The sequence below is a fragment of the Lacerta agilis genome, chromosome 5 (assembly GCF_009819535.1).
Source record: "Lacerta agilis isolate rLacAgi1 chromosome 5, rLacAgi1.pri, whole genome shotgun sequence".
Taxonomy (NCBI): domain Eukaryota; kingdom Metazoa; phylum Chordata; class Lepidosauria; order Squamata; family Lacertidae; genus Lacerta; species Lacerta agilis.
The window spans coordinates 27,513,635-27,540,141 of NC_046316.1; the positions used below are offsets into that span (position 1 = coordinate 27,513,635).

The following is a 26,507-nucleotide window of genomic DNA, read 5'->3' on the forward strand; positions in this document are numbered from 1 at the left end:
ATGAAAAATTATCGTCCAATATCCCTCTTGAATGTGGATTATAAAATTTTTGCAAATGTATTGGCTACAAGGCTGAAAAGAGTGTTGAAAGACTATATACATAGAGACCAAGCAGGTTTCTTGCCAGGCAGACAAATTAGCAATAATACGAGAATTATTGTGGATATCCTAGAAAAACTGGAGAGGAATATAAATACAGATGCGGCACTTTTGTTTGTTGATGCAGAGAAAGCATTTGATAAAGTCTCTTGGACATTTATGAAAAAGAATTTGGAAAGGATGGGAGTTGGTGAAAAATTTTTGAATGGCATCAAGGCCATTTATACAGAACAAAAAGCTAAAGTAATAGTAAACAGTGTGATATCGGAGGAGTTCGAAGTTGAAAAGGGAACTAGACAAGGGTGCCCTATCTCCCCGTTACTTTTTATTACGGTCCTGGAAGTCCTCCTAAACATGATACGAAAGGACAAACAGATAAAAGGAATCCGTGTGGGAGAGAAGGAATACAAACTACGCGCCTTCGCAGACGATTTGATGTTATCCCTGCAGGAACCGGAAAGCAGTGTCCCCAGAGCCTTGGAAGTAATTGAACAATTTGGACTTGTAGCTGGTTTCAAATTAAATAAGCAGAAAACCAAAGTTTTAGGAAAAAACATGAGTGCAGAACAAATTCAAAGAATACAGGAAGGCACTGGCCTCAATTTTGTTAAAACAGTAAAATATCTAGGTATCAATCTCACAACTAAGAATCTGAACCTGTATAAGGACAACTATGAAAAACTGTGGATGGAAATAAAGAAAGACATGGAGATATGGACAAGATTGAAATTGTCGTTAATGGGAAGAATTGCCGTGATAAAAATGAATGTCCTACCAAGGATGCTGTTTTTATTCCAAGCCATACCAATTCTGGACAAACTGGATTGTTTTAAGAAATGGCAAAAGGACTTATCAAGGTTTATATGGCAGGGCAAGAAGCCGAGAATCAAGTTTAAGATCTTAACAGACTCTAAAGAGAGAGGAGGCTTTGCCCTGCCGGACTTAAGACTTTACTTTGAAGCAGCGGCCTTTTGCTGGCTAAAGGACTGGTTTAAACTAGAGAATGTCGATGTATTGGACTTGGAAGGACACGATAATATGTTTGGTTGGCATGCATACCTTTGGTATGACAAGGTTAAGATACACAGAACTTTTAAGTCTCATATAGTTAGAAAATCCTTGTATCAGGTCTGGAATAGATACAAAGACTTGTTAGAGAGAAAGACCCCTAGATGGATTTCTCCAGTGGAGGCCAAAGCCTATAAGAGACCGAATATGTCTGCAAATTGGTTAAGATATATGGACATATTGCAGCAGGAAGGGGACTCTTTTAAGCTAAAAAGCTACGACCAAGTGAAAAGTCAGGTCCCCGACTGGCTGCATTATCACCAGGTACATGAAACATTTAAAATGGACAAAAAAGTTGGTTTTCAAGTAGAAAAATCAAAACTGGAAACAGAATTGATAGAATCGAACTTTAAAAACCTTTCCAAAATGTATAATCTATTGCTAGAATGGCATACGAAAGATGAACTGGTAAAATCGTCAATGATAAGTTGGGCGAAAGATATAGGACATAACATTATGATGGATGACTGGGAGGGATTGTGGCAAAAAGGTATCAAATTTACGGCTTGTCATGGTTTAAGAGAAAATATAATGAAAATGGTTTACAGATGGTATTTGACACCAGTTAAAATAGCTAGGATGAATACCAAAATGTCAGATGTATGTTGGAAATGTAAACACGCGAAAGGTACCTTTTTTCATATGTGGTGGTTGTGCCCAGCGGTGAGTGCTTTCTGGGATAAGATTTACAATGAATTCAAGAAGGTAATGAAGGTTACCTTTTGTAAGAAACCAGAGGCATTCCTTCTGAGCATAACTAATGAGGAGATACCCAGTCAGGACAGAGTGTTCTTTATGTATGCCACAACAGCAGCTAGAATTTTATTGGCAAGAACATGGAAAGGCGAAGAGATACCAACAGTGGAAGAATGGCAGATGAAGATGATGGAATATATGGAACTCGCAGAACTGACCGCCAGAATCCGGGACCAGAGGGAGGAGAAGGTGTCACGAGATTGGAAGAAATTTAAAGATTATTTAGTTAAATCAGTAAAATTGAATATTTGAGCAGAATCAAATAGAATAGCGGCTTTAGTAGGTATAAGTTAGATAAAATTGTTATTAAGATATTTTGGTGTGTAAGACCTAATTGTTAGAAAATGTGTTAAGATTTGGAGTTTTAGTTAAGATATGATTAAGTAAAGTAAAGTGTACTAAAATTGAGTAAATGTGAATAGAATAAGATATAAAGCTACCTAGAAAATATAAATGATTTTGAAGACAGTGGAGGGAATGGGGGAAGTCCCCTAAAATAGAGAAAATAGTAATAAGAGAAGTAAGAGGATAAGTGTTAGTTTATAGGTTTGTATATGTTTCTTTTTACTGTGACTGTTGGATTGTGTTTTTGTGTTGTGTTTATGTATTGTATTTCTGTATTGTTAATGTTGTTGTTTATGCTATGTTTTTCCTTTGCTTTAATAGAAAATAATAAAATCTTATTAAAAAAAAAAAAAAAAAAGAAAGGTGGGATATAAATGTGACAGAATGCATGATTTATTCAAGAGTGAATGAGGAGAGTAACGCAAAAATGTTTTACTGCATAAGCCAAGTGGTGAATAGGTTGAAATCAGCAACTAGCTTCAGACCAGCTCCCAGTAGTAGATCATATGCTCACATTAGTGAACTCACTATCCAAATAGGAGTTAATTAGCACACTAGCTGGGAGCTTTAGCAAAGTGTGGTCCACCTTCTAACCCTACAGGTTGTCCTTCTTTGGGAAGTTTGCACAAAGGCTTGCTTGTGTTACAATCCGCCCACCCCCCAACAGCTTGAGGGACACAATCTGCTACTTTCACAGGGCAAGGTACAGTACCCACCGGCCAGTTGTTTGCCTGAAGCACACATTCTGGTTTGTCACTGCTATTAGCCTGACCAAGTAACCAATATTTTACAGCGAGCAGCTTGCCATAGCCAACACTTGAGCGATCTTGCATCCCAGAGTATGTGTTGGTGGACAGGCTGGTATTCTCTCTGCAAACCTCTTCAAGGCTGTTTGTACGGAAACAAGCCATCACACCTGCTGCCTAAGCCAATATTTTCTCGCCTGATTTGTCAGTGTATGCTGTAGCCTAGTCAGGTTTAAAGTGCAATGGCCATGTGGATTTTGATTACGTTTGAACCCTACATGCCTCCAAAGAGTGCAAAGTTGTACGCATGGGATTATCCCTTTGCATTCACACACTGGGCCTGTTAACTGTGTTACCAGCTTGTGACCTGGAGAAACAGCTTCTTCTTCTTCTTCTTTACAGTTTGCAACTGCAGTGGGAGACAGTGCAGCGAGAGTGCCTCCTGCCTAGTGCTTACTCCCTGGCTCTTCTCCCCACCTTTTCCCTTTGACTTCCCAGCACGTGAGACACCCAAAAATGCCCTAGAGCAGGTAGCATGGTGAGTGGGAGAACTGGTTCTCCAAGCTGCAACATGGCAGCCATACCTGTGAAGTGGATTAGGCACAGCGAGCGATGGCGACTTGCCCAAGGCCACCTGGTGAGCTTCGTAGATGAGCAGGGAACTCAGCTTCATAGATTCAAATTCCCACACCTGAAACTGAATTTAAGAGCACATGCGCAGGTTCCACCTCATACCCAGATGAATAGACTGAATCAGGTGCCATAAGGGAATAAGGGCAGATTTTCTCTTACAACACAGGGTTTCCCCAACGTGGGTCTCCAGATGTTTTTGGATTACAATTCCCATCATCCCTAGCCACTGGTCCTTCTAGCTAGGGATGATGGGAGTTGTAGTCCAACAGCAGCTGGAGTTTGGGAAACCCTGGACTAAATCCTTAGGTGAGTATACAAATTTCCCATTGGTTTGCTTATTTACAAGGTGGCACTAAATTCCATTCGCAGGTCATCTTTCTTGATCTAGTCTTTCCACATCATCAAGATAAGCAACATCTTGGCTTATCTTTATAAGCAGATGCCAACACCGGGGGCTGCCATTCGACACAATGGAATGACAGTCTTGGTACAGAACAAAGTCGCAGGATCTCTTGTCTCCCGCTTTCATAACAAAACAAAAAATCCTTGGCTCGACCCATTGTTTATTTGCCCACCCATCCCAGTCACCTGCACCCTGAGGTTTAGTATAATACTGCATTGAAGTCAGCAGTAGGTGGGAGAGGCAAACATTTTTATGACATCAGTGCCTTTTGTTTTCTGTATTGTTTGGAGACAATAATGTTCACAAAACATGGCCGTGTTCAGTTATTCATCGGGAATAGCGAAATCATCAGAAAAAAGCTCTCTCCCTGATCCCACCACCACCGCTACCTCATTTGGTTCCAAGAAGTGTCCAATGGAAGACCAAAAGGGGAAAAAAAAGATGAAACTGAACTAGGTCAAATCAAATGAGAGGATAATTGGGGACAAGTGGAAAGGTGAACAAATGTTGCAAAGCTGAGTCATTCACAAGCCTAGCAGAGGGGAGGCAGGCAAGCTCAATACTGAGAGAGGGGGAGAAAGGGAGGGAATGCATACAGCTACAACGTTTAAGCATGCTTATAGAATCATAGAGTTGGAAGGGATTCTGAGGGTCCAACCCCTACAATGCAGGAATCTCAACAGAGGGCCATCCAACCTCCAATGGAAGAGTCCACCACTTCATATCCACTGATCCATCCACGGCTCTTACTATCAGAAAGTTCTTCCTGATGTTTAGTCGGAATCTCTCTTCTTGTAACTTGAAGTCATTGGCTTGGGTCTTAGCCTCCGAAGCATTAGAAAACAAGCTTGCTATAATTCCAGGAGACTTGCAGCCAACCAAAACAACAACAACCATGTTTGGAATATAAAACAAAGCTCATAGTTGCTTGAAATATTCAGATGACAAGGAGTGTTGGGGGTGTAGGTGGTGACCAAGTGAGAGAAATGAACAGGACTCACATTTGGCACCTGACGTCCTAGGTGTGAAAGCATGTTGCTTGGGACTTGAACACTGAGCCCAAATGCTTTATTTATTTACACTTCAAGAACAATTATCTTGTGAACATCTTTAGCTCCTATCATTGGGTGCTGGTTATGGAACGCTGCAGCCCCTATGCCCTCCCCCCCCCAAGGAGTAAGCTGAATTGAACATATGGATTGTTTACTGTCAAGTACAAGAGTGGGCTGACAATCTTTTAATATATATATTTTTAGATTCAGTCTAACGTACCCCTTTCGTATACCTAGCTTTCTTCTGGAGTGGCAACCACCTCCTAATCTATTAAGTATTCCATTTGCCAGATTCTGTTTTCAGATAAGGAGTTCTACCTGAGCTCATGTGTTAACTGGCAACAATCAGAAAATGTTTGTGCTTTGATCACACCTTTCACCATACTTCTCATTAAATTATGGTGCAATGTAATAGGTCAATTCTTGAGTAAGACCAAAACCTATGTATAATCCCGCCCCTCGTGTGCAATAAGCATCAATTGATTATTATATAAAATTACCTTTCTGGACAAATTGCTAATCTTATAATTTATAACTTCCTGATCAAATTATATAAAACATCTCACTATAGTAAACTCCAAAATGTACTATTCTTCAGATTTTTCCTGAATATCACTTTATGGGGGATGGGGGGAATCAGGATCATTTTTTTAAAAAAATGTCCTTCTTAAATTATTTCAAAAAATATTTAACTTCCTTTAATGAATAACCAAGTTAATAAAGGAAATCAGCTTACTATAATTGATTATCACCAGTTACAGGTGGGTAGCCGTGTTGGTCTGCCATTGTCAAAACAAAATAAAAAATTCTTTCCAGTAGCACCTTAGAGACCAACTAAGTTTGTTCTTGGTATTATCACCAGTAAATACTAGAAAGTTATTGAATCAACACCTCTCTCATATGAGAAAGTTATCAACCTTAAAAACAGATTAAGGGAATCCTGTGGGATAGCTGGTCAGTAGAGCATGAGTCTCTTAATCTGAGGGCTGTGGGTTCAAGCCCCATGTTGGGAAAAAGATTCCTGCAATAGGTCCTCCCCAACTCTACAATTCTGTGATACACATCTATTATAATAATAATAATAATAATAATAATAATAATAATTTATTATTTATACCCCGCCCATCTGGCCGGGTCTCCCCAGCCACTCTGGGCGGCCTCCAACAAATATCAAAATACAATACAGAGTCACAAATTAAAAACTTCCCTAAACAGGGCTGCCTTTAGGTGTTTTCTGAATGTCAGGTAGTTGTTTATTCCCTTGACTTCTGACGGGAGGGCGTTCCACAGGGCGGGCGCCACTACCGAGAAGGCCCTCTGCCTGGTTCCCTGTAGTTTTGCTTCTCGCAGTGAGGGAACCGCCAGAAGGCCCTCGGCGCTGGATCTCAGTGTCCGGGCTGAATGATGGGGGTGGAGACGCTCCTTCAGGTATACAGGACCGAGGCCGTTTAGGGCTTTAAAGGTCAACACCAACACTTTGAATTGTGCTCGGAAACGTACTGGGAGCCAATGCAGATCTCTCAGGACCGGTGTTATGTGGTCCCGGCGGCCACTCCCAGTCACCAGTCTAGCTGCCGCATTCTGGATTAATTGCAGTTTCCGGGTCACCTTCAAAGGTAGCCCCACGTAGAGCGCATTGCAGTAGTCCAAGCGGGAGATAACCAGAGCATGCACCACTCTGACAAGACAGTCCGCGGGCAGGTAGGGTCTCAGCCTGCGTACCAGATGGAGCTGGTAGACAGCTGCCCTGGACACAGAATTAACCTGCGCTTCCATGGACAGCTGTGAGTCCAAAATGACTCCCAGGCTGCGCACCTGGTCCTTCAGGGGCACAGTTACCCCATTCAGGACCAGGGAGTCCCCCACACCCGCCCGCCTCCTGTCCCCCAAAAACAGTACTTCTGTCTTGTCAGGATTCAACCTCAATCTGTTAGCCGCCATCCATCCTCCAACAGCCTCCAGGCACTCACACAGGACCTTCACCGCCTTCACTGGTTCTGATTTAAAAGAGAGGTTTTACAATGTAAATTATTGTTCCTTGCACACACACACACATCATTAAAGAGAGATGAATAGCACAATCCTAACCATGCCTACTCATAAGTAAATTCCACTGAATTCAACTCTCAGGCAAGTGGGACTAGGATTGCAGCCTCAGTTAACGAAACAATACTTTCCTACCCATAAATGGCATATATCTTTGTATAAATACCTGCTATAGGGTTATGCTTTGAAAGACTCGTGGCAGATGAAGAGGCCTACTTATCAGGAACTACAATTCACTCAAACTGTTGTGAGATCTTTTGCCCACACTGAAGAGTGGGCAGTGTGTGTGTGTGTGGTGTGTGTGTGTGTGTGTGTGTGAACATTTCCCCTGTCTCCATCTCAGCCCTGTGCCTATGTCGGATTATTGTGCTGGCTTCTGGAGGTCTCTCCTTCTCCTCTTTTGGTGGCCTCAGCACCAAAGAAAAAGAGAACTCACCCTGGAGGCAGATGGGTCTAATAAGCATTAAACTTTTCCAAATGAGATTTTTCACGCTCTTTCACAAGGAAACAATCCCCTCGGTTTTGGTATTCATCAAATGCATGTGAGAAGAGGAAAAAGGGAAGAAAAGGATCCCTGACACATACATGCGCACAAACACACTTAAAAAATAAAATAAAATACACCCCCCACACACACACACACCTCACCACCCCGGAACACCTTCTGCCCTGGAAACCTGGCTCTTTGTTCCTGGAATGATTGGGGGGGGGGTTGTAATGGCCTTCCCTTCTGTGGGGGCTGATGTTTCTCTCGCAGCTCCTCCGGAGGGCTTGCTCCCATTGACATGCACACTCTGCTTTTTAAGAACCGAACAACTAGCATGAAAGTCAGCAGAGGAATCTTCCTGCACAGGAGCCTTTGGAGAATAGAGTGGGGTGTTACCATCTGCAGAAGACAACCGATCACTTCCCACAGCGGGTTTTGCTCTGGATGGAAATGCCACCATTCATCCCAGAACAATGCATTTCCCCCAACCCCCCCCCCCCCCAAAAAAAACCCAACAACACTCAACAACAGCAGGCCTGTTGGGTCAAACTCAAGCCTTCCCCAATCATGGATAATACAAAGGACTGGGGCACGGTGGCCCAGTTTTAAGAACAAAAAAATACTTAGTTGTGGGGGGGGGAGGAATGAACCCTCCCCTTCTCCACAGCTTGCCTTCCCCACAGTCCATTGTCCCTGACCTTTGCCAGGCTCCATTCCAGCATCAGAGGCAAGATCAGGAACGGATGGTGATGAATGGCGTTCTAGTGATGGACTCTGAAAAAGAAAGTTGCACTACAGGGGAGATTTTAGATAAACTCTTGTCTGCATGTCCTTAAAGGCATTCCCCACCTGTTACTTTATATGGAAACTGGCAAGCCTAGCTTGAAACCAGGTGTGGGGAACCTGAGACCTTCCAGGTGTTGTTGGATTCCAGTTTCCACCACGGCCAATGGCCAGAGATGATAGGGGTTTCATATTGCATTTTTATGTTGTGAACCGCTTTGAGAGGGCCACAGAGTTCTCCACCATTTTCAACCAATAGTAAGTACTTAATGTCTCACTCTGTACCTTTGGGAAACCAATGGAAACTCTTCCCGTTTCGTTGATTATATATAGTTTTTCTTTTGCTTGGCCTGCATCAGAGATCAGGCTCTGAGCAGCAGAGATGGGGGAAGAACTTCTTCCTTTCTTATATATCTCTGCAGGTTTGATATTTGCTGACAAAAGAAGCAGAACTTGTCCTGGAAGAGACAGGGACAGCGCAGATGTGCTGTCAAACTTATTTCACAGAGTCGTGCATGCCAGAGGCATTTCAGAGTTTTACAGCTAATATGCAGCTCGCTGTGCTACCTTTTAAATGTGTTTCAATCCACAAATCCTGCTGCCATCCAAAGTTTGAGCCCACCCACCTTACTGAAAAAACCAGGGTTTAACTCTACTGTTCCAGTGGGTGGAATGAATTCAGTTGCCTGTCGGAGGGAGGAGAGTGGGTTCAAAGTTCTGGTCTTTCTACGAATGCATACATAAGTTAAATATTACCCCAACTGAGCTCACTGCATTTAACTAGCTGTCCCAGTGGTTTCCCATGATACTACCTGATGATGCAGCAATATGGCATTCTGTCTTTGCGGTTTCCTCCTCTTCTAAATGTACATCTGGCCAATTGGCCCTGACTTGGGGGACAGGCTATGTCACAAATTCCCTGGCTTCCAGTGGCTTAACTGCTGTGATGTCATGAAAGGAACAACCAAGTTGGGGATTGAGAACTGTGAACTTTCAATGAATTAACATGAGAATTTAAAAAATCTGGATTTCAATATTCAGAACCTAAGGTCTTATTACGCACGCATGCCTTCAGGTACCCACAGATTCCTTTACAACAAAAACCCATCTCAAACTTATGAGGTTCACAGAGTAGTTTCTCATGTTCTTTGTGAACCAATAACTTTTGTATTTTGTCTTCTGGCCTTCCAAAATGCGCTTTAATAGTTCATCCAATATTGACAAGGTAGCATAAGAAGAGGAACAATAATTCCCATAGCTTAAGTAGGTTCACTGCAGGCCTATCAGAACATGATTTGGCAAAAGGAGATTGGCCTCAATTTAGAAAAGGGTCAGGGAGTGCTATTTGTTTTTTCCAAAAGCCTGCCAGTGATAAATAAAATAGGTTTCCCCAAACACAGAACACCCAGGAAACTAAAGTGACCCAACAGGATAGGATAATGTGGATTCCCAGACTATAATATCAGTCTCACAGGACATTTGTCACAGTTAATGAGAGGGTGTGGATTTCCAAGGGTCAAAAATAATGGGATATTAAAATGGACGAGATTGTGCAAGGAAACATTTTAATGCTCACATAAAACTTGTCCTTTCTTCCTAGTTCTCTGTTATTGAACTTGTCCAAACCCTGATTCTCTTTTGCCTAGATTACAGACTTTCCCCCCCATTCTGCTCGGGGGTGGGGGAATCCCACTAACGATCTCAGCCACTTTCTTCAATCCTGCACTCGGGATGTCTTTGGTAAAGGATGCAAAATCTCACCCAACCCGGCCTCCCTGTACAGCTTAAATACACCTCCCCCCCCAAAAAAAACCCCAACTCTGTACAAGGTGTTAGTGTTGGCAGCAGAAGGGCTGGAGGTGAGCATGCAATAAAAATGCCCTTGGACACCTTTGTAATGACTGATGCTAATCATAGGGAGGGGAGGTGACCTCATGGGAGGGGGCGTGTACCCTGAAACACCTGTTGGGGCAAGAAGCCGATCTGTCACACAGGAAACTCGCCTGGCCTAACAGCACAGGGTGTGGGGTTCCAGAGGAGAGAAGCGAAGGCAGAAGAGAACAAGGGAAGGAATTTTAAAAGGCTTGCCGCGGCAGACGACGGGGGAAAAAAAGCAGAGAAGGATTAAAGTGACTCAGTGACATAGGGCGAAATGGGACAGCCTGCAACAAACCCTGAATTAAAGGCTTAGTTCTATTCCTCCTCCCCCTGCTTCTTCCTCCACTGCACTTATACCACCCACCCCCGAGTTTAATCTTTTAGCTTCACGCTAGATCTTTGGGCCATAACATTAAGTGCTAGTGCACTTGTCCTCTTCAGCTGCAGGTCTCTGGCCAGTGCCCACGCCCAGTGCCCACGCATGCCCGGAATCCCCAAATGGAAGGGAAGGAGCTGCAACATATGGCTGGGGGAGAAGAGGTGGGAGACTTGTGTGTCAGCTGCTACAGTGACCTATATCACAGCCAAGCAGGCTTCCCCCGTGGCTGGGTTAGCCAAGTCCTGCAAGAGCCGCAGAGGCAGCAGCAGTGCCAAAGGGAACCCAGATGTAGCGGCAGCACCAGAGGTTGGAAGCATCTGGGTCAAACGGACGTGTGCTTTGTGCCTAGACTCGCCAGAACCAGTTGGGAAAACAGCGAGTCCTACAAAGCCCAAAATCCCTGCACCCAAAGTGATGGTGGGTACTGACAAATCATATTTTATCATCTCAGGTAAGCAGCATCCCTGGCAGTTCTGCGTATCCCAGAGGCTAAAATATAAGGTCACTTCACTTCCTTCCCCTCCAAGTTATGGTACATGGATATGTTTTACCCCTAAGGCATCTTTGATGGTTGTGGGCATCTTTAATCCCCCAAAAAGTGAAGAGAAAGGTGTGGGGTTGGGTTGGGTGGGGTGGGGGAGAAATACTGGAGGGGAAATGTCCAAATTAATGTATTTTGCCTTACCTTTTTTCAATATCTAAATTTTCTCTTCCCCCCACCCTCAAGTTCGGTTAAAGACCAAACAAGCCACCAGTCAGCAGAAGCTTAGTTCCTGCCATGTCAATGCAAATTACATTATTCATATGAAAAATACTGCAGGTGAGATATGCAGGTGAAAGCTAGGGCTGCAACTTTGGCTAGTTGGCCTCCTGTGCCCTTGGCATGTCGATTTCTCTCAATTTCTGCATCTCAGTGCCCTTAAAAGCCTGCATCTGCTGAACCTCTGCCATTCAAACAGCTGTTGCAAAGCATAGGAGGTCCAGTAGCAGGGGAGGGGATACAATAAAGGCAGCACCCTAAGTAGGGAACAGCGCTCGGAAAGCTTATATTCCCGTATTATGAATGGGAGAGGCCCTCTTAAACCAAACCCTAAATTTCTACAGAGCAAAGTAAAAAAAAAAAAAAAGCAAGGCCTCATGGAGTTCATTGCAGGTGAGGGAATTTACGGAAGTCAGCGAGAATCACAAAGGGTGGGGAAGTGCTTGAAAAACTTTATAATGATACTGAATTTTAAAAGCCAAAACTGCAAAGGCAACCTTTGGTCCCATTCCATCCACCTTCCTTTTCTCCCGCATATTCTCCTCCTGTGCTTTTATTTTATGGTTGTGGTGGGAAGTTACATTTCCTGTTTCATCTTTTTGCAGAAACTCGGTGTGTGTGTGTGTGTGTGTGTGTGTGTGTGTTCTCCCTTGCGAGGCAGCCAGCATAGGGGTGTCAGTTTAATCACGGTGGAACCTAGAAAAGCCTTTGGGGGAAACAACCTTTTTTTGGGGACACAAAACACAGGTTTTCATTAGCAATCGAATCAATGCGATAGCTCGGCCTTAAACTGGCAGAGTGAACAGAAATCAAGGTCTAGCAAGGAGGGTGGGGGAGAAGGGGAGAGAGGGAGATATCAATACTTCATGGGGGGGGGGAATGCCACTTTCGAAGTGTGACCCTCAACCTAAAAAGAAGCTGCCATTCCCTGGGGCTATACAAGTTCATTATTTTTTTTGTTTATGTTTGTGTGTAATAAAAAAAGTTATTGCCATAATGGTCAAAGCGAATGAGATATGTCAAACAGAGAAGGTGGCCTCTTTGAATGGGCGAACTTATGTTGGCGGATGCAGCACCCATGCTGCTGTGTTCCTCAATGGCCCATTGTTTAATGAAGAGTTCTATTGAACTAGAAAGCTTGCATACTCCTGCACACAGAAACACACACAAAACCAGCCCAATAAAAACTTTGCCTTAACAGTTTTATGCTGCTTGTTTTATGTGTGCGCGCGTTTGCCTTTTAGATTATGCGGTAGAGAATGATACAAAGCAACGTAATAATTGAAGATCAGAGCATAACATACTGCTAACACTAAATAATTAGTGAGGAGGAGCAGATTACAAAGAGGTGTGGTCATATGTAGGGAGGGGGTGGTGGCAAGACTATCTTTTCGCACCAACATTTTACAACTTGTTTATGTAAGCGCCCCACTCCCTTTGGATTTACATTTCTTGAAAGCAAGACTGGCATCAAATCAAGTGGTGAAAGATAAAATGGTAGTTATTTCCATACCAGGAGAGCTAGAAGGAATAGAGAGCAGGAATGGTTCTGCAACAATTTTTGCAGTTGCCTGGAGCACCACTAATTAATACCAGGATGAAATAGTAACTCACTACTTTAAAAAAAAACTCACCAGGCAATGCATCATCATCATCATCATCATCCCCCCACACTACTCCAAAGTTACAAGGATTGCACCACCAGATCTTAGAGGGAACAGCAGTCTGCAAGCGTGCAATTCTGTGTACTGCAAAGGAGTCTGCTTGGGAAGATGGGTCAGCGAATGTCAAGAGGCAGAAAAAGCCTTGTGGGGTGTAACAAACTAGTGTTTGCTGATCCTCACTGAATAAAATCCACAGTGCTAAAGAGATGCTAATGAAGTCTCTTTTGTTTCAAGGAGGTTGGGGGGGGAGAGAGTAGAGGAATGTGCTGGGTTGCCAGTGATTCCCAAATGCTGTTCTATGGGAGTGAAGAAAACAGGCAAACAAAGTGAAAGGTAGATAAGAGAAGGCAGACAAGGCATGTGGGGGAGGGGGGGGGAGACAAGAGGGAAAGAGGACTGTGATTTATGTCTCCACTTCAGCAAATGTTTTCACTAACATTAGCATTGCTAAAGCCTAAAGGATGTAAGTGAATAAGAAACAGCAGGAACCTGTGGCTTTATGGCACTAACATCTGCTCTAATGAACTCCTTGCAGACTATGTGCAGCCCTCTCCATCAGTGCCTCCATGCTCAGGGATTCCTGCCAGTTTTCCAGACAGACTTCCAGCGAATCATGGAACCTAAATAATAGCAGTGTGGAAGGACCCTTCTGCTTAAAGGCATCAGCCCACCCAGTAAGCCAGTGAGACATTAAAATACAGAAGTGCTTGCGCCATATTGTTTCAAAAAACTACATGGGAACGACTGTTTGGTTAAAATAAACAAACTCTCAACTCCCCCCCTCTCTCATTTTTAAACCATATTTCTAGCCATCCTTGCTGTGGTCAGGTGAATCGGAACAGCAGTGTTTGATCCTGTGTCCTTCAAATATCTGCTTCTCTCAACACCTCCAGTCATTATTCTTTACCAACTCAGCCCATGCAATCTATTTATCCTTTTGCAGCAAGCAGCACCGTTCCTTTCTACCACCACCCACCCACCCCAAAAGGGACCAAGAATCAGCGCCTACTCAAATGTCAGGTTCAGAATAAAGCCCTGACACTGAGTAGCAAGTTTATCCATGCCCATTGAATCGAGTGCATAAACATAATTAGTAGGACCCTACTGATATGGAATCAGATCTCAATAATCTCCTCTGGATACGCTGAGACAAACCACTGCTAAGCTAGTGTCCTTCATAAAGCATTGGTCTAATCAAAAACAAATGTTGGGGTTCGTTCATTAAAGGAGTCACCATCTGCAAGAACGCCTGACCTATTACAGTCCAACAGAACAATTCCTGTGAGCCACTGGCTGCTTGTTCTGTAATACTGAAGAGAGTAGGTCTCCATCCAGTCAACCCTTGACAAACAAATTAATAATGCCATCTCTAAGGATTCATCTGCCAAAGCAATGTCATCTGATGGACCAGGTATACTCAAAATAGTACAAGAGAACAAGAGTAAAACCACAAGATAATGTAAGTAGTCTTGAGTATACCTAGTCCATATACGCATAGGGATTAGTATCCTTGTGTTTCATTTCATACACATACATAGCTACCGGTATATTGTTTGGCACAAATCACTACATATATGGGAGCTATCATAGCACAGTGAATTTCCTTGCACATGACATGCTCCATGGCAACATTATTTGCTAGTAGAGATAGTGAAACTCATTATGAGCAAGCCGCCCTAAATATTGTCAGGAGATACAATTCCCAGGGTATGTGTTCAAGAGCTAGAAAAGCTCCTCCCCACCCCTGCTTTTCCCTAGTCTTAAAACCATTACATTGATTAATTTTGCCAACTATGTCATGGACACAATAATGTGTGTCTCTGCAGCCAACAGGGTGAGGTGGCAGGAATGAATTGCTTCATTCCCTTGACCAGGGATGGGGAACTTGTGGTCCTCCAGATGTTGTTGGACTCCAACTCATATTGTTCACTAGACAGCATTGTGAATGGCCAGGGGTGATGGGAGTTGGAAGTCCAACAGACTCTCTGAAGGACAACTATATTGGCTAGTACCTGGCACAAAGAACAAGAGTAAAAACACAAGATAATGCATAAAATGTATAAGTTGATGGAGCTAATGCCCTTAATAAAGGTTCATTAAGATCAGAGGTAATCCAAGTTACAATGTTTAAGACAGCATATGTCTAAAAGGATACAAGCATGGAAAAATACAATCAAAATGATATCAAAAGTTAGCTTTCCAACGAGAGCACCCCACATTTTTAACCTTATGAAAATAAGAGTGAGTGCCATATCTACAACTGGTTGTATTTTGTCTTGAAAATTAGCATTCCAGGAATTTATAAACAAGACCCCTTTTCAACAAAACAGTTGATCTGTTTCTTTGGGCAACATTTTGAGATGTTAAGTCAATTTTCTTGATAATGCCATGCCCCAATTTATTTTTATCCAGTCTGAAAGTGTTGGAACTGTGTAGATTTCCAGTATGTCACTACATAGCTTTTATCAGTGGTTAATTCCAGATCCACTGTCTCCATTATATTAAGATCAGCTCTTAGTGCAGATAGATAACCACCCTAAGCTGTGCTTGTAGCAAGACTTACGAAAGGCTGATTTATGATGGATTTTACCCACCCTTTGCAGGTATGGTAATGAATACTCCAGGATTCTTGAGAGTGATGTTCAAGTCACACCTCAGTCATATTTTGAGAGTCATCAACCACCATCCTTGGTTCCCAGCTTGTAAAATGGGAGTAATAATGATTTCCTGCATAGGTTTATTGTGAGGGGAAAGCATAATACTGTAATGTGTATAAAGAACTCACCAAACTGAAACAACAAGTACCAGTGATTCCAAATATGGAACTATAGGGCACGAACAAATGAATCATGGAAGTCTCAAGGATGGTAAAAAGAGGCTTTGGCGCCTCAGATACAAAACCCTGCAAGCCAGGGCTGTCTGGGGATATGTTGGCCATCCATCTTCAAATGCCAGTGAAGGATCCTGGGGCAAACATTTCTGATTCCACGCTGTTTTACCAGTGTCCCAGATATTGCTGTCCCAGCTCCCAAGCAACTAGTTGAGTTTCGTGTGCAGTCATCAAGTCAGCCCTACTGCCAAAGCCACCTAGCGCAGGTGTGGAGAACTCTTAGCCCTCCAAGATGTTACTGAACTACGGTTCCCATCAGCCCCAGCCAGCATGGTCGAATGCCAGGGATGATATGAGTAGTAGTCCAGCAACATCTGGAGGGCCAAAGATTCCTCACAACTGATCCAGCCAGATGCAAGTTTCGCCTTTCAAAATAATCTATAGCTGGTGGCACAAAGAAAAGCCGAATCTGTGCATCATTATTAATTAGTAGCAATGTATTATGGTTACTGTTGTTGTGGTTAGAGCTCGTTCCCAGATGTGGTGCACAAGAAGAAAGTGGGCACATCTCCAGCAGCAACACATACCAGTGTGCAAGGAGTACTTTAAGGTTCTGACAATTAAGGTATATAATAAACTGCACTATACTAAGTCAGACCCATTGCTCCATCTAGCTCAGCAGTCCACCCTGATGGGCAGCAGCTCTCCAAGGTTTCAGGCAGTGGACATTCCCAGCTCCACCTGGAGACACTGGTGATCAGACCTTAGACTTCTCTGAAGGCAAAGCATATGCTTCAGCACAAAGTTGCAGCCTTTGCCTAAGAAGTTCCCTTCTTGGGCAGTTTCTGACCACACAGGTCATTCTGGTTTCCTTTGGTGACATGACGGCGACGTGAAGGGAGAGGCATCCCTGTTGGATTCACATGGATGGACCTAGGGTGCACTAATAGGAGATTCCTTCACCAGTTAGTTAGAAATGAAGCTGGCAGTAGACCGTGGTAGGTTCCTTCCCCAGCCACTTGCCCACATGCTGATCTCTTTGCCCTGGGTTGCAGCACACTGCACCAACTTTCAAAACAAGCTGGTGATGTAGGGTGAAAAACAGCAAGTTCCTAAAGAGAAAGCTGTATCTGAAGTCACAAAAACAAGTTGCCTCTTGCTGCCATTTCAGCCCCAGCTCCCCTCTCCACACACACACACACACACAATTCCTCCTCAAGCAAGCCTTTTTTCCATTTCATTTTTAAGCCCACTGCACCAGCCCATATGTTCATCAAACACAAACAAGAGCACTGCTTTGTAATCAGCCATCGCAGGTTCACACTTCCTCTAGCAAGAGCACGTGCAGTGCTAGTCACATTCACAGCAGCATCCCATCCCAGATTTTCACAGCTGCTCAGGCAGCCCACATGGCAGTTGCCAAGGTGGGGAGGGCGTGATGGGAGGGGGAGGCGAAAGAAGGCAAAAACATACCCAAGAGAGGCTGCGATCCTTGCACTGGGCTGCTTCTCATGCCACTTTTAATAAGAAACAAACATGTAATCTAATCAAACATGCAATCAAATCAGCAGCATGGCAGAATGGCCAGGGACTCAACTCAAGCACAAATCTTATCCCAGGAGGTGAACCGCAAAGACTTCCCTGCTTCTAAACAGCATCCTGCCACACTACAGGCAAGACAAAGCCTAGGAGCCACCAAGCTTGGAAATCTGAAGTTTAAACACAGTGTTTGGGTAATAATACATAAACATGTGCCCAAGGGATCAGACGACTTGACTACATCCCTGGAGTTTGTAGGTATGAATCTCACAGGGGGGTGGTCACATCACACAGGAGCCCAGCTGTTTGTTAATGGAAGTTGAGACCCCTTGTGTCAAGATGTTAATGAGACCCTTCGATGGTAATTATTATTATGCTTTCTTGTTTGGCTGATTTGTCTTCATGATTTATTTTATCTTTTTGTGGTTTTATAAATTTATATGTTGCCCAAGACCCAAAGTATCTCACACTAGTTACAAAGTTCAAAGATAGTTGCTATGATAAGTTATTGGTTTTCCTAGACTACCTTTCTTTTCCAACTCTCTCCTCTGCTGATATTGCTCCTAGCTATTCCTTATACAATACCAGGCATGGAGAATCCATGACCCTCCCTCCTACAATAGGTAGGGATGGTGGAATTTAGAGTCCAACTTCACCTGTAAGGCCACAGGTGCCTCATTCCTGCTATACAACTTTCAAATCCACGTCTCAAATCAAAAGAAGGTTACCATCTCCCCCCTCTTCTAACAGCTGTGTAACAGGTAAAAATGCACCTGGCACAGCTTACTCCATCGTGATATTTCCATGGCAGGGAAAACACACCTGTTGGACTTTTGCTTGTCTCATAATTTCTGGAGGCATATAACCTCTGCCAGGAGAAAGGTGGTCGCCCAAATTTCACATCAGAAAACCCCTATGCATTGTTGTGGTTGTTATTCAGAAAGTGTTGTTGACTTTTGCAACTTTAAGTACTCCCCAAGAAAGTCTCTCCAATTTCCTCCCACAGAGAGAGAAGGAGCCCAATACTTCAACAGAAGGCTCCTCACATGGAAATTTTATTTTCTAGTATCATCCTTAATAACAATTTATGAAGTGGATTCAGTTGTCAGCAAGTAAGGTAGCGATTTGGATGGACCGCCCTGTTTGCAAGCTTAAAGCTACAGGAAATCAAGGAACCTCTTGCACACACCAAAACAGCATCCGAGGGGCAGACCAAACTAGGAACCCTTCAGTGTTCAGTCATTAAATGCTCAGCTTGTGCACATGATTCCCTGGCATGTGTAAATCAGCCTCAAGACCACGAACCTTATCCTTTTTGTACTCTGCACAGTACCTATCCCTATACTGACAAGCAGATGAAAGTAAAAACAATAGAACCGGCAGTATCACTCCCCCAATGAGTGCTACAGACGCATACAAAAGTGAACAGTCCAGACCTATTAGCTCTTTTAAGTTCAACCAGCCAAGAAAGCAATTATCTCTTTGGGTATCTCTACTGTCCCCTGCTTTCCTTTCGAGGAAATGGCAGGAAGGAAGATAATTTTAGGATTAATCATTTCAGTAGCAATGGACCGCAAACTACAGCAGCTGAACCTGTAACCGTGAACATTAAACACGGGAGGGAAAGATTCAGCAGTTGTCAGTCACTATTTCCACACTCTGGTGCACACCCAGTTTTGGGATAATGCCTGTGCTGAAAGCATTTCCTAAGCAAAGCATGATATATAGGTAAAAATAAAATAAAACCATCCTTCCCATTACAACAAGAAGACGGACGATAGGAAGCTAGGAATGTGGAGCTGCTGGGGGGGGGGAACGACACTGCTGATTGAGGCATGTCCTATAAGCTCCTCCTGAACTTTTAATTGCACTGTAAAAAATGAATGCCTCCCTTCAACATGCTTGCAAGGCATGCTTGCCACAAGACGCTTTTGGCATTGATCAAACAAACGCCACAGACATGCCTGGTGACACATCCCCACACCTAGTGCATTACACAGGCCCCCTCCAGCTTTACAAGGTGGGAGGAAAATGACCAGTTAAGTTAAAGAGGCTTCAAAGTCTTTTTAAAAGGAAAGCTTACAAGCAGACTTGCCTGTCACCGCCTGCCGGGGCACTCCAAGCCCCTAACAGTTTATAGCGATGATCTTTCCCAAACTCTGCAGCCATCAAACTTTATGGTTTCCTGACTTCTGAGATGCACAGCTAAAGACATCTCTTTATAACTGCACTTAAAAGGGGGGGTGTCTCACCGGCATCTCCATGTCTCCCCTGCTGGAGCTTTACAATGGATATATGGGACAGTATCCTGAAAAAGAAGGGAATTGGTCTGAAGCCATGAAAGGGTGCTTTATCTCCAGTGCTCTGCTTATTAATCCCAGACATGTATAGCAAGCAGCAAAAAAGGAAACAAGGGAAACAAGAGCATTCTGCAGGTGCTTTAGGAGCTCTGTTAGTAAAATCACAGGGCTCAGTTGTGACACTGAAACAAGGTTCTCAGGTCACGTCTCAGCTGAAATAACACCTCTCCCCAGCAGTGACAAAGCTGGTGATATTAGAAAAAAGGTGTATGTGTCACCCCACCCCAATGCATGAATTTATGTGGGTGAGACATGCTCTTTAATTACAGCGTGGAGTCACAATTGTATACCAGTTTGGAGTAGTGGAACCTCAAGCCTAGAGGTCAAATGTGGCCCCAAGTCTCTCTCTATAGAATCTTCCCCAGGTGGGATAGCTCAGTCAGTAGAACATGTTCCAGGTAGGTAGCCGTGTTGGTCTGCCATAGTCAAAATAAAATAAAATAAAATAAAATATTCCTTCCAGTAGCACCTTAGAGACCAACTAAGTTTGTTCTTGGTATGAGCTTTCGTGTGCATGCAAACTTCTTCAGATACCTTCAGTAGAACATGGCATTCTTCAGATTCTTCAGTAGAACATGGCACTCTTAATCTTAGGGCCACTGGTTCGAGCCCAACATTGGGCAAAAGATTCCTGCAGTGCAGGGAGTGGGAATAGATGAGTCTCATGGTCCCTTTCCAACTCTTCAGTTCCATGATTCTAACTCTTTTCTCCCCACCCCTAACCCATCACCAGTCCTTCCTTGTGCCCTGAGTGCCTTTGCATGGCTGGAATGTATCCTTGAACCGTGATGGTGCCTCTTGCCTGCCTGTACAGAGGACAGACAGGGGTTTGTGTGTAGAAAATAATGCACCCTACAATGGAAAATTTTTACATTAGCTGGTCCACCCACTTTTGCTCCCGGCCCCAACCGCCACTGTTTATTTATAGACCACCTTTTTCTTTCAAGGAGCTAGAGGCCGTGTACATGGTTCTCCTCCTCCCCATTTCATCCCCACGACAACCCTGTGAGGTAGGTTAGGCTAAGAGATGGTGACTGGCCCAAGGTCACCCAGTGAGCTTCATGGCTGAGTGGGGATTCGAACCCTGGTCTTGCAGGTCGTAGTCCAACACTCTAACCATTACGCCACCACTATGCATGCAGCCTTCTGAAGTTTGCCCAGAAGGGAATATGGCTCTTGGATTGGAAAAGGCTGCCCCACCCCTGGCGTAAAGGGTTTAAGCTTCCATTTCACATGATCGCCATTACAGTTTCTCTTGGCTGCACAAGGAAAACTGCTGGAAAAGGCTAAGGAGACCTACAAGCCTGTCTCTACATATTAGTTCACAAACTCGGAGGGAGAGCAGCATGGGGCAGATATAATTCAAGTCAGTGTTTGACGCAATGGCAGGGAACCAAAAGGCCTGCAATTAAAAGGTAATTCTCCGAGTTGAGATGATTATTACCTTCACTCATCCCATCATTCCCACAGTATGGAGCCCCCGCGCCTGAACTTTTAAGCCGCACTTCCAGCTATCATGGTTATTAAATAAAAGAATGGAATCCTCAACAGGGTTATCATTTGCTCAGCTAGCAAAAGAGAACATCAATAAGATTCAAATGCAGCGCAAAGCTGGAAGTAACAGCGGGTCCAGCTAACAGCTTCGCTCCTATCCTCAGCTGGCTACCAAACTACACACACACACACACACACTCCACCCTCCTTCCCCGCTGCTGCCTATCTCTAAACCATCGCATTCAAGCCAATACAAATTTGCTATAAATATTATTATTTTTTTGCAAGAGGACAGTTCCTACTTCAAACCAGGGTCTCAACATATTTTCATTGCACTCTCAAACCTTCCTTTATTCCAGCAGATGTTCGGAATGCTTAAGGAATGCAAAACAGTGCCCCTGCTTTGGAAAATTCTGCTCCTTCGGTTGAGTCCTCTTTAATTTTGTAGCAAAGCATATCTATAAATGTACCCTCTGAGAAGCCCTTCAAGCAGCGCTCCTATTTCACATTCCAGAATCCCTTTAAACAATGTCCTCTGTTCACTATAGGCTCTTTCTCCCCTATCATTAACTGCAACTTCAAAATACATCTTTAAAGCACCAGACTCTGAGCAAATTATAATTTGATTCTGGTTAATTACAAGCAAGCTCTTTGGAATGAGAGCATACTGCACCCTAAAAACAATGCGCTCAGTGTACTTATTAGTAGCTGCTCAACATACAGAGTTGCTATTAGCAATTATGAGCATTCTGATCCATCATCAGCTTTCACCCAAATCATCGGATACCAGGTTCTAAGGTTTTGGTTTTACGTTGAAGGGGCCACCCAAAATAAATCTTTGGTTTTATTTTTATTTTTTAAAAAAATCTTAGTTCAAATAGCACTGTCCTTTACAAGTCTACACAGCCCCTGCTGAGTTTCAGTAGGACTTCCAGCAGGCAAGGATTGCAGATCTCTGTCAAAACAGCCAGAGATAAACAGGAAAACATAAAGGTGCATGGATCAGTTCGCCCTGTCAGGCCTGGAATGCAGCAGGGGTCCGCTATGACAGACCCTAAAGCAAAAGGATATTAAAAGATGATGGAGTACATGAAAACAAGTACTGTATCAGTCCAACAGAATATATTTAGGCCACAACACTCCAGCCAAACCAACTGAACAGGAGACTCTTCCCAGGGAAGCCAATGAGTGTGTTTTTCCAACTAGAAATATCTCCCTCATAAACACATGATTATGGCTGCACAGTCCACAGAAATACTTAGCAATCCTGAAGAAAGACAGAAGCCCACATTACCCTCCTCAAACCAGCTCAGATATCTTAAAACGTCAAGGGTTAGCCCCAAACACACATGCAGACCCCCATGCAGTTTCCTATTAGAGCCTATTTTGACAATTAGAAATATTCTTCTTCTTTGACCTTTCAGCTTTATTCAGAAGAGAGAAAAAAACTATCCCGATAATCACTCTACACTTGATTCTTTGCTCCTGTAATATGCATAAACTTTTTTCCCCCTTCCTAAATGCGCTACATAGATGTCCTGTTGAACTCTGTGGAACTTGTCTCCAAATAAGCTGGTCAGGAAGATAACCAACACCTCAGTTCCTCCTGCTGCAACAGATTTCTACAACATATCCTAAAGTGATATGTGGAAACAGACAATCAACAGGACTTACTTCCCAATATAACCTATTTCAGATAGCAGCTTAACAGCACAAACACTATGGTGTTAAATTGAAAGCAAGCCCCACTGAGTTCAAAAAGACTTCCTGCTCAAGCAAAAGGGTGCATTAGGGCTGGAGTCTAAAACAGTAAGCCTGTGGAAGAGAGTTCATGCAGGAGTCGCCTCAAATTAGCAACCTGGTTTGAAGTAGGTGATTTACTTTGAATTGCATTCTCTCAGGCCAGCAACTTACTCAGATGCCACTCAGCGAGGGGCGGTTACATCCCAGGCAGTTAGTTCCTGACACAGGAGAGAATCCAGATTGCTTTTGCACAGATTTTTTTTTTTAAGCAATACTTTACAAGGGGTAATTCATGCACAGTGACTAATCAATACAGGTAGCCTCTGAAAGAGTCAGGCACATTGCTTCAGGGCTCTGACAATTTACTTTTTCAACATGTTCAGTTTGCCACCATGGGCACTCATGACAAAGATTCAGAGCAGCATCACCCACTTCTGCTTGAATTACGAGTGGAGTCAGTCAACCCCCATCTGGTGAAAAGTATAAGAGTTATTGCTGTCAATTAACCAAGAACCTGGATTTCAGGGGAATTGTGTGCAGTTGCTTGCATATAACAGATAAGCGCATTTACTCAAGTGCAAGTGTAGGTTCCATGGGGTTTACTCCCAAGGTAAGCGCGCACTGGCTGCCAACCTAACGCCACAAACTTATGCACACATGCATCACAACCCTGCAGAACTCACTCCTCTGAAGTGTGAATCCCAACGCTGCCTTCCTCGGAGTAAGTGAAACGAGCAGGGTTTATTCCCAAGTTAACCGTACACAGAGGACGAGCATCCTTCACATGCACCTGCCCCGAGATCGGGGATCCTGCGTCTCCCTTCCGAAGCAAACCCTTTTTTTCCCCCAAGGTGAGCTGGGTTATATATTCAGCTTTCTGGGGGGCAAGAAAAAGAAAGAAAAATCTTTCCTAAAGAAGGTTGGAAAACGCTCCTCCGAGCTGCGCACCGAGCACCACGGCAGCTACTTCCGAGCATTTGGGAGCGGGGCTGTGTTTGGGAACTGCTCCCGATGCACTTGTGGAAACCTCTCCTCTTTGAGTCCCCCCGACTCAGGCAGCACCACGACGACTTCTTTCCTCTGACCTTCCCCGTCCCTCAGACCGAGGCAAAAGCGCCTCTCCGCCACCCTCTCTTCGAAACCGCGACGTCTGAGAACAGCGGGGGGAACCGTCCCGTCGTCCCACCAGCGCGGGGTAAACTCTGCCTGCCGAGGCCCCCGCCCCCCCTACCGCTTAATTATAGCAACGTAGTTTGGGGTGTTCGATTACCAAAAGAGGGGTGGGGGAGAGCGAGAGAGGGCACAGAGCAAAGCAATTGTTTTCGTTTCTTTATTCCGCCGCCCCCCCCCCCCCAGCTCCCCTTCTCGACGCCGCCGGAATAAGCACGGGCAGAAGAATCCATATGCGCAAGCGGCAAAGTGGGAAACGGGCCGAGGTAGGTGCGTGTGTGTGGGGGGGGGGGTGTTTGAAAGTCTGAGGTAACTTTTAGGAAGCGGGTGGGAAATCAGGAGAGGGTACATGTCTCTCTCCACCTCAGCAAAGTCCCGAGGAAACGCGCCGGGAGGAGACGAAGCGGCGCTACCCTCCTTCCCTCCCCCCTCAACCCCGCTCGCGTTCCCACGAGCCGCGCCGAGTCTTACCTGCGTGGCAAAGCCTCAGGTTGCAGATGCCCCCCAGCAGCAGGAGCAGGACGATCCCTCCGGGGCCAGAAACTCCCCGGCTCCAGGCAGGAGCCATCGCTGGGCGCGGACGAGGCTGCCGCGTCTGCCGCTCTCCTGCGCCTCCTCCTGCGCCGCCGCCTCCTCGCCCTCTCCAGAGGCGCCCTCCTCTTCTGCTTCTTCCCTCGGCAGCCCTTCCAAAGCTCCAGCCTCCCCGCCCGGCGCCCCAAGACTGCCCTGCTCCCGCCGCCTCTCGCAGCCACGCTGTGGGGACGGGGGTCCGCGCAACTCTTCCTCTTCCCACAGGGGGGAAAGGGGAGACCCGCCGCCGCAGCTGCGCGAGGAAGAGGGTCGCCGGTGCCGCCGAGCCGCTCCTGCGGTGCCAGGCTGGGCAGCTCCTCCCCGCTCTCCAAGTTGGTAGGAGCGGCGCTCAAAGGGGCAGCCACGGCTGGTGCTGCGGGGCTCTCATCGCCGGAGGCTCCTGTCGCTGCTGCTGCTGCTGCTGCCGCCGCGGCGCTCCTCCTCACATCCTCCCCGCATCCAGCCTCCTCCGACAGTGCCAAGGTGTCCCGCGCGCAGGGGAGCCCAGCCGCGAGAAGGGGACGGGCTGGCGGGAGGAGGAGGAGGAGGAGGAGGAGGAGGAGGGAGAGGAGGAGGAGGGCTCCGCGGAGGGGGCGGGCGACAGCCGCAGCGACAGCCGGAGCCGGGCGAAGGAAGGGGGGCGCCAGGGAGCGAGCGACGGCCCACAGGCCGCGCAACCGCGCGGAAAACGCGTCGGCGGCGGCGACCGGCTCCCCAATCACGGAGCTGGAGCCTCTCCAGACGAGTTGGCGGAAGCCCGGAAGACGGACGAGCAGCAGCCCGATCTCGTGCACGTGTGTACCCAGAAGTTTCAGGCTGCTTTTTCTCTCTCTTTGTAAACCGCTATGGGGTTTTTCAGGTGCATAAATGTTATGAAATGGACGAATACGCGCTGCCTTGGTTGAAGAGCATTTCCCTCAATGCACGACTTTCTTGCAATCCCCCCACTTTTGAAGATGTTTCTGCAGCAAAGCTCCGGCGTCATGGACCGTAAACGCGCGCTCTTAACCACCGGTTCAGAGTCACTAGGGACACGGCTAATGTTTGGATTTGCCGCGTCAAAAGAGGTTCTCCGAAGGGTGGCGAGCCTCTCCACTGCGCCTGGGAAGCAATAGGTCCCATTGGTTTCAGTACCTAAGGAATGTCTCGGTGTGCCAGGCTCTTCCCCTTCACCCTACATGCCTACATGCCCGTGTTCCGTCCTTGATGCTATACTTCCTAACTGATTGACTGTGGCCTCCTCACAGGTAAGAGATCCCATTGAAAGTCAATTTCACTTCCAAGTATAGGTTGAAGATGTTGGTGCTGCTAGTTTGGCCATTATCCCTTTGCACACACACTTGACTAGCTTTTCCTATTATCAACTCTGGTGCTAAGGTAAAAAAGAACTTATTCCCAGGTAAATTTAAGGTGTGGGCTGTGAAGGTGACAACATGGAGATGGAATTATGATTTTTACCTTTCCTTTCCTCCTCCCTGACTGAAATCACTTATTTAAAAAAAATATTAAGGAAGCAGTGCCGATAATTCAGAGCTATGCCCGTCCTGTGTAATATGAGGCAATGGTTTCCAAAAATGTGATCCCTGGGCCAAATAGCTCAGTTGGTAGAGCATGGGGCTCTTAATCTAAAGGTCATGGGTTCGAGCCCCATACTGGGCAAAGATTGCTGAATTGCAGAGGGTTGGACTAGATCATGACCCTC

At 45.2% G+C, this 26,507-nt stretch overlaps 1 protein-coding gene across 2 annotated transcripts in view; it reads right to left on the reverse strand.

Moving 5' to 3' along the window:
- The window catches only part of UNC5B (unc-5 netrin receptor B), a 167,886-nt gene extending 142,691 nt beyond the window's left edge, over window positions 1–25,195 (reverse strand). For both annotated transcript variants that reach the window (XM_033149081.1, XM_033149080.1), the window contains exon 1: window positions 24,707–25,195. In XM_033149081.1, coding sequence (XP_033004972.1) covers window positions 24,707–24,803 — 97 coding nt within the window. In that variant the 5' untranslated portion in view covers window positions 24,804–25,195. The remainder of the gene's footprint in view (window positions 1–24,706) is intronic.
- Window positions 25,196–26,507: the final 1,312 nt, after the last annotated feature.